The 8,757-nt window shown below is 49.7% G+C and overlaps 1 protein-coding gene across 2 annotated transcripts in view; it reads left to right on the top strand.

The window, feature by feature from the left end:
- The window catches only part of rapgefl1 (Rap guanine nucleotide exchange factor (GEF)-like 1), a 91,076-nt gene extending 83,745 nt beyond the window's left edge, over window positions 1–7,331 (top strand). For both annotated transcript variants that reach the window (XM_055656964.1, XM_055656963.1), the window contains exons 15-17: window positions 938–1,002; window positions 5,601–5,655; window positions 6,776–7,331. In XM_055656964.1, coding sequence (XP_055512939.1) covers window positions 938–1,002; window positions 5,601–5,655; window positions 6,776–6,900 — 245 coding nt within the window. In that variant the 3' untranslated portion in view covers window positions 6,901–7,331. The remainder of the gene's footprint in view (window positions 1–937; window positions 1,003–5,600; window positions 5,656–6,775) is intronic.
- The last annotated feature ends 1,426 nt before the right edge of the window (window positions 7,332–8,757 follow it).

Raw genomic sequence — 8,757 nt, forward strand, 5'->3', positions numbered from 1 at the left:
CCACATCAGACGCCGACCAGACCAACGGCAACCCTGTGGGAGGAGAATATTGTCGACAGAATGATGCCAGAGCACTGGAGAAGCAACAGGGGAGTCCCAGTGTCAGCACTGGAGCCCCAGTGCAGGACCTTCACTGATATAGACGATGAATAGCTCACAATAAAAGATTTGCATTTCTGTAGCACCTTTCACATCCATTTCTGGACATCCCTACCTGTTTGATAGACTAAATATTCCAGTAGATGGGAAGCTCCTGAATTGTCCAGTATCCAGACCAGGGGTGGCACGGTGGCTCAGCGGTAGAGTTGCTGCCTTACAGCGCCAGAGACCCGGGTTCAATCCTGACTACGGGTGCTGTCTGTAAGGAGTTTGTACGTTCTCCCCGTGACCACGTGGGTTTTATCCGGGTTCTCCGATTTCCTCCCGCACTCCATGGTCAAGCAAGTTTGTAGGTATTTAAATGGCTGCAGTAGAAGATTGTAAATCATCCCTAGTGTGTGTAGGATAGGGCTAGTGTGCGGGGATTGTTGGTTGGCGCGGACTCAGTGCGCTAAAGGGCAGGCCGTGTCTCTAAACTAAACGAAATCTAAACAGTCACAGTGTTCACCTTATGGTTTACCCTCCTACCATCCGGGAGGCGCTACAGATCTCTCCGTTGCCGAACCAGCAGGTCGAGGAACAGCTTCTTCCCGGCGGCTGTCACTCTACTCAACAACGTACCTCGGTGACTGCCAACCACCACCCCCCCCCCCCCCGGACACTTATTATTATTTATTCAAATCATTTGCTATGTCGCTCTTCCAGGGAGATGCTAAATGCATTTCATTGTCTCTGTACTGTACACTGACAATGACAATTAAAATTGAATCTGAATCTGAATCTGATTGGCAGTTTACCGCAGAAATCTCAGTCATTTTATCTTTCATGCTTTTTCCAGACATGACTTTCATTCACGAAGGCAACAAGACGTTCCTGAATCAGCTGGTGAACTTTGAGAAAATGGTGAGTAGTTCTTTGATTGCTCTGGAATAAAACAGCAACAGTTTCCACACTGCCGCACCTAACCGCCCAGGAGTTTACTGGGCAGTGTTTTCGTACACTCCACCATCCGATGATCGGATGTACCATGGACTCAACTCTGTACTGTACTGCACTGCTTCACAAATGGGCAACATTCTGGCACAGTCTAGCACTGTACACCACACAATGATCAAATGCACAGTGTTCTAACACTGTAGAAGTCTTTGCCACAGAAGGCTGTGGAGGGAAAGTCAGTGGATATATTCAAGGCAGAGATAGATAGATTCTTGATTAGTATGGGAGGGGGTCAGGGATTATGGGGACAAGGCAGGAGAATGTTTTTTTTAATCAAAAATAAAATATTTAATTACTATCGCGATACAAAACCAAACCGTAGTGGCACGCCCATATTACAAAATCACCAAATTATACAGACACTAGATTTCCAAACATATGTTACAATCTTTACAAATATTTTAAATAACTACGATACAACTATGTCCCTCTCTAACACCGTGACCCGGGCACGGACGTAGCCCCAGTAAAGGGGCAAGCATCGGGTTCGGGCGAAGCCCGCTACCGCCTGGCGCCGTGACTGGCGGATGGCCAGCTTGGCCAGGCCGGAGAATGGGGTTGGGAGGGAGAGATAGATCAGCCATGATTGAATGGCGGAGTGGAGTCGATGGGCCGAATGGCCTAATTCCACGCCCATCACTTATGAGTACACTATCCAGTATACAAATGAACAGTGTGCTATCATGCTGTACTGTTGCAGCACAAACTACACAATCCACAACCAATGTATAATGTTCAGGCACACGTCCAAGTGGACTATCTCCTGACACAATGTCACCTAGTTCCTTCATATTACAACGAAAGGAAGTAAGATGTGTTTTGTTTAGTTTCGTTTGTTGCCAAGCGTGCCTTGTTACAGTGAAAAGCTTCAGTGAAAAGACCACAGTGAAAGTCTTTACAGTGAGAAGGCTTGAATGGGACAACTTAGTTCATTGAGAGAGGCAAAACTATTCAGACACCTGAAGATCTCTACGTAATGATGGCTGCAAGCGGCTGCTAATCACTGTGTTATGGATTTTTCAGACAGTCACGATCTGTTCAAGAATTTAGACTTCGAATTGGTCCCCAGAGACACGTATAGTGATCAATAATGTATGAGAACACTGCAGTTTCTGCGCTGCATGACAAAACTCCATGGCAGCTGGTATATTTTTAATACTGATTTAATTTAAGGAAACCTTTCCCTTTTGCCGCAGGGACAGAATAACACGGCACAGAAAGTTCCCAATAGTGAGGTATTAATCTTCGCTAAGTCATCGGTTCAAGAAGCACAATTGTTCTCAGGAACAAGATAAAATGAGCTGGGTTTTTTAAAATTAAGACTTCGGAGTCTCCGGACTAGTGGGAGAGTCTAGCACCAGGAGGCCACAACCTCAGAATTGAAGGACGTTCCATCAGAGGAAGGAGATGAGGAAGAGTTTATTTTGTCAGAGGGCAGTGAGTTGTGGACCAGTGGACCATTGCCATGGAAGGCTGTGGAGGCTAAGTCAAGGGACGTTTTTAAAGGGCCTGTCCCACGAGCATGCGACTCCGTGCGGCAAGCGCGACCTAACGTGGTCGCTTGAGCCGTACGGCCTCGCGGGGCCGTATGTGGTTGTGCGGTGCTGGTCCCGACATCGGGCGGGGCTCCGAGAAACTGACCATGTTCAAAAATTCCGTGCAGCAACGGCCTGCCGGCCCGCAGCCGCCTCGACGCCGTACGCAGCGTCTTGACGCCGTACGTCACGCGCGAACTTCCCGCGGACTTCGCTCGAACTTCACGTCGCTCACTCGAGGTTCCGGTTTGGTCGCGTTTGCCGCATGCAGGTCGCATGCTCGTGGGACAGCCCCTTAAGGCAGAGATTGACAGAGTCTTGTTCAAGAAGGAACTGCAGAGGCTGGAAAATTGAAGTGCTGGAGAAACTCAGCGGGTGAGGCAGCATCTATGGAGCGAAGGAAATAGGCAACGTTTCGGGCCGAAACCCTTCATCAGACTGACGGACAGATTCTTGATTGGCACTGGTGTCAGGGGGTTATGGGGGGAGGGCAGGAGAGTGGGGTTGAGAGGAGAAGATAGGTCAGTCACGATTGAACGGCGGAGTAGACTTGATGATGGGCCAAATGGCCTAATTCTGCTCCTATCACCCATGAAAACGGCAGCCTGTGAGTACCTGTGAGTTTGGCGGTGGTGCAGTGAATGAACATCCGTGGCGATCAGGAATATGGAGCAAGCAGCCACTGTCGGGGATCATAAACATTGACGCCAGTCCCACTGCATTCATTTCACTGAACTGATCTCCTGAGACCTCCGCTATTGAGCGCTCTGTGTGGAAACTCATGGAGGAAACAGTTTGTCTGCTCTTCCAGCTTAACACAGCGTCCTCAAGGGCTGGAGGATGATTCAGTGTGACGGCTAAATGGATTGTTCCCCTGGCAAGCCACTCTCCACAGCTCAAGCTGCTCCAGCTGCAGGCTGTCGGTATTTTACAGGCATCCTGTTGTACAACAGAAGGATGCACTTTAGTCGGAAGGAACTGCAGACGCTGGATGAGTGAGCAAAATCCAAAGTGCTGGAGGAACTCAGCAGGTTAGGCAGTATCTGGGGAGGGTATGGATAGACAACTTTTTAAGGTCTGAAGGAGGTTCTCGACCCGAAACTTCACCTATTCCTTCACCCCAGAGATGCTGCCTGTTCTGCTGAGTTACTCCAGCTTTTTGTGTTAATCTTCGGTCTAAACCAGCATCTGCAGTTCCTTCCTACACATTTCAAGTCGGGACCCATCTTCACACTCGGGAGGGTCCCAACCGAGCTAGATTATTGTCCGTTAAACTCTTAAGAAGGGTCCTGACCCAAAACATCATCTGTCCTTTCGAGTCCGAAGAAGGGTTCCGACTTGAAATGTCATCTGTTCATTCCCTCCCACGGATGCTGCCTGACCCGCTGAGTTTCTCCAGCTCTTTGCGTTCTCCATTTTAGTCAGATATTACTTGTGTTTGCCACAGGATTTTCAGCATAAGGGGGGAGAGTTGACACTGGCGTCCACTGTGTTAGTTGGAACAGACCAAGGTGAGCGAGGGAGATGTGTGTAACGCAAGGGACAACCTTCATACAACAACTTGCATTTCAACAACACTTCTAGCCAGTAAATCACCTCACCTGAGTGTTATCAGATGACAGTGGTATCAGGTCAGGTCGGGGGGGAGTTCCCCCCCGGCCAGGGGTACCATGTAATCCCGTGCTACCTGCTCCATGGTCTTGAGACTTGAGAATTAAGGGACAGAGGTTTAGGGGTAACATGAGGGGGAACTTCTTGACTCAGAGAATGGTGGCTGTGTGGAATGAGCTTCCAGTGGAAGTGGTGGAGGCAGGTTCGATTTTATCATTTAAAAATAAATTGGATAGTTATATGGACGGGAAAGGAATGGAGGGTTATGGTCTGAGTGCAGGTAGATGGGAGTAGGGGAGAATACGTGTTCGGCACGGACTAGAAGGGCCGAGATGGCCTGTTTCCGTGCTGTAATGGTTATATGGTCGGATAGTCGGCGACTAAACCGTCTCCCCCACCCGGTTTGTCGGTGAGGAGGGGGCTGTGGACCCCCAGCAGGACCAAAAACAAGACCTGTCAAAGGGCGGATGAGCTTCTAGGGAGCCAACGGCCATCCACACTTCAGTAGAAGTTGCGATCACTGTCGTACACAGCATTGTAAGGCATGATGATGATAAACCACACACACACACACACCAAAACCCTGTACTTCCAGCGGCGGAAGTCCGTAGGAACTGGAGGACAGGGATGTGTGTTGGTGCGTCCGTCACCGTTCCCGTTGGAAACCGGCGCCACTGCGTCGCTAATGTTTACAACGATGATGAGATGACAGTTACGGCAGCACGGTGGCGCAGCGGTAGATTAGCTGCCCTAAGGGCCTGTCCCACTTTCACCATCTAATTCACGACCTCTGCCAAGTTTGCCCTTGACTCGTACTCGCAGCATGGTCGTCACGAGGCCATAGGTAAGTCATAGGCAGGCCGTGATGCTAGTCGTAGGTACTTGTGGCATCAGGTAGGTCGGGGCGTTTTTCTAGCCTGATGAAAAATGTCCACGAGTAAAAAAGGTTGTGAATTAGGTGGTGAAAGTGGGACAGGCCCTTTACTGCCCCCCCCAGACCCAGCTTTGCTTGTGACTATGGAACTGTCTGTACGGGGGTTGTATGTTCTCATTGTGACCACGAGGGTTTTCTCCTGGTGCACCGGGTTCCTCCCACATGCCAAAGATATACAGGTTTGTTGGGGGTAAATTGGGTTTGGTAAGGTATCCCTAGTGTGTAGGATAGTACTAGTGTATGGGTGATCGCTGGTTGGCACGGACACTGTGGGCCGAAGGGCCCTTTCTCTGCTCTGTATCTCGAAAGTGAAGTCTAAAGTTGACCAAGAGCAGGATGTCTATAGTTTGCCGCTAAGGTCAAAATAAAAATCTTGAAATTTTAATGTTGACCAACAATCTTGTTCATCTCTGTCTCTCACACAGCACATGGTCGCCAATGCAGTGCGGACCTTGAGGAAGTATCGCAGCAGTCCGCTCGGTGAGTGACCAACAATATCTAAAGGGGCCGGGGGGCTTTACAAGAACATGCACGTGTCAGCTTCAGTGGGAACAAGAGGAGTCCCCGTAAGGGATTCTTGATGGGGAACCAGGGCCCATGGTTGACAGCTATGAGGTAGGGAGTATTTTCTAATACTGGGGGAACTCAGCGGGTCAGGCAGCATCTCTGGAGGACGTGGATAGGTGGGTCACCTGAAGGGTCCCGACACTAAATGCCCACACGTGCCGACAAGATTCATGTTCTGCAGTTCCTTGTGTCCTTTCTCTTCCTCCCTCCCTCCCTCCCTCTGCCCCTCTCTCCCCTCTACTCTCTCCCCCTTTATAGAAACATAGAAATTAGGTGCAGGAGTAGGCCATTCGGTCCTTCCAGCCTGCACCGCCATTCAATATGATCATAGCTGATCATCCAACTCAGTATCCCGTACCTGCCTTCTCTCCATACCCTCCTGATCCCCTTGGCCACAAGGGCCACATCTAACTCCCTCTTAAATATAGCCAATGAACTGGCCTCAACTACCTTCTGTGGCAGAGAGTTCCAGAGATTCACCACTCTCTGTGTGAAAAAAAGTTCTCTCATCTCGGTTTTAAAGGATTCCCCCTTATCCTTAAACTGTGACCCCAGTATCTTCTCTCTCTCTCTCTCTCTCTCTCTCTCTCTCTCTCTCTCTCTCTCTCTCTCTCTCTCTCTCTCTCTCTCTCTCTCTCTCTCTCTCTCTCTCTCTCTCTCTCTCTCTCTCTCTCTCTCTCTCTCTCTCTCTCTCCTCTCCTCTCTCTCTCTCTCCTCTCTCTCTCTCTCTCTCTCTCCCCCCCTCTCTCTCTCTCCCCGCCTCTCTCTCTCCCCCTCTTTCTCACTCCCCTCTCTTTCTCTCTCTCCATCTCTCTCCATCTCTCCCTCCCTCGCCTCCCCCTCTCTCTCTCTCTCTCTCTCTCTCTCCCCCTCTCTCCCCCCCCCCCCTCTCTCTCTCCCCCCCCTCTCTCTCCCTATCTCTTTCTTCCCTCTCTCCCACCCTCTCTCCCATCCTCTCTTCTCCCTCTTTCTCCCTCACTCCCTCTCTCTCCCATTACGGACTAACGTTTCTTCCTCGTTCCTCTTCACACAGTCCTGGAGTCGGAATCAGCTGCGAGCCACTTCCAGATTAAGGCGTATGTGCGGCAGCTCCAGGTGATCGACAACCAGCAGTTGCTGTATGATCTGTCGTACCGACTCGAGCCCAAGGACCCGTGATCCCTGGAGCATCTGCTCCTTGCTGCTCCCAGTCTGCAATGCTAGTCGATGGCGTTGGAAGTGTATGTGGCTGTGCCACTGCTGACCTGAACCTACTGTGTGTAACCGTGTAGAACCATCAACTTGACCAAAAGAGCCCTCTCTGCACCGGCTTCATGATGCACTGCCCACCAGCCCTCACCATGAGGTGGGCCCCATGGCTGACTCCTTCATGAACAGATCCTGGGCCAGCACAGGACAGCAACACCTGCTCTATGCTCTGTTTCCAACCCAGGAATTGCATGCACTGATGTCGTAAGCTGCAAGCTATTCATCATTCTGCTTCGCTAAACCACGGAACGATTCTTGTCAAGCAAAACTTGATTGAACCAGAATCAGGAATTGGAGCAGACGGGAGGGGATGTGTGTGTGTGTGTGTGTGTGGGGGTCGGGGTGTGGTGGGTGGTATGTATGGGTGTGTGTATGTGTGTGTGCGTGTGTGTGTATGTGTGTGTGTGTGTGTGTGTGTGTGTGTATATTTGTGTGTGTGTGTGTGTATGTATATATGTGTGTGCGTGTCTGTGTATGTGTATGCGCGCGTTTGTGCGTACGTGTGTATGTGCGCACGCATGTGTATGTGTGCGTGCATGTGTCCGTGTGTGTATGCATGTGTATACGCATGTATGTGTGCGCGTGTGTATGTGAGTGTGTGTGTACGTGTGTATGTGTGTGCGTGTGTATACGTGTGCGTGTGTATGTGTATACGTGTATGTGTGTGTATGTGTGTGTAAGTGTACATGTGCGTGTGTGTACGTGTGCGTGTGTATACGTGTGCATGTGTATACGTGTGTATGCGTGTGTATACGTGTGTATGTGCATGTGTGTTCATGTGTGTGTGTGTGTTCGTGTGTATGTGTGTACGTGTGTATGTGTGAGTGTGTATACATGTCTATGTGTGCATGGTTGTATGTGTTTGAGTGTGTACGTGTGTATGTGTGCGTGTGTGTGTGTGCATGTGTGTATTTGTGCCTGTGTATGTGTGCGTGTGTGTACGTGTATATACGTGTGCACATGTACGTGTGTGTGTGCGCGTGTGTATGTGTACGTGTGTGCACATGTGCGTGCGCGTGTGCGTGTGTGTGTACGTGTGCGTGTACGTGTGTGTGTGTACGTGTGTGTGTGCACGTGTGTAAGTGGGCCTTTGGGAATATCCACATTTCCATGTTGGGTTTGGTGGCTGTGGGCCTCATTCCAAGGTCTTCATCCCTAGACGGTGTCTCCCTCTGTTGGCAAGGAGTAGAAGGTGCAAGTTTTAAACCAGTCCCTTGCGAGCTTCGACTGCATCATAATACTGTTGTGAATCCAGCGTGCAGTTTCCCTTCGTTCCCTCAGCTGCCATTTAAAAATATATATTTTATTCGTATTTCCCCCCTCACCGCGCCTCCCACCACAGTGGCTGCTCCAGTTGTATGTCCACGCACCAGTCTGACTTTTCTGGGCCACTCAGACATGGGTGAGGGTGACTGGAAGGGTGTTGAGGAAGGGAGGAATGGACTGACACCCCTTTCCAACCCCTTTGCCCTCGTTGGGAAGACCCTTGAGCTGCCCCCCCCCCCATCTCCATTGGGGATCCTGGATGGCAATTCCATTACAGAAAACATTTTCAGACCAGACTCGTACAGCCCTGCATAACGCCAGTGTTGTATCCATACTTGATTTGACATATTTGTAATATAGGTTGTAATATAATGTTGATCGATTATTTCTGATTCTAATTTCAAGAATTGCATTTAGAAAATAGAATTTTTTTTTTTTTAATTTTGTGCAAAGGATGGGTTCTCTTGTTTATTTTTATTTCGTTTCAAAGTGAGGTGACTA

The sequence above is a fragment of the Leucoraja erinacea genome, chromosome 27 (genome assembly GCF_028641065.1).
Source record: "Leucoraja erinacea ecotype New England chromosome 27, Leri_hhj_1, whole genome shotgun sequence".
Classification (NCBI taxonomy): domain Eukaryota; kingdom Metazoa; phylum Chordata; class Chondrichthyes; order Rajiformes; family Rajidae; genus Leucoraja; species Leucoraja erinaceus.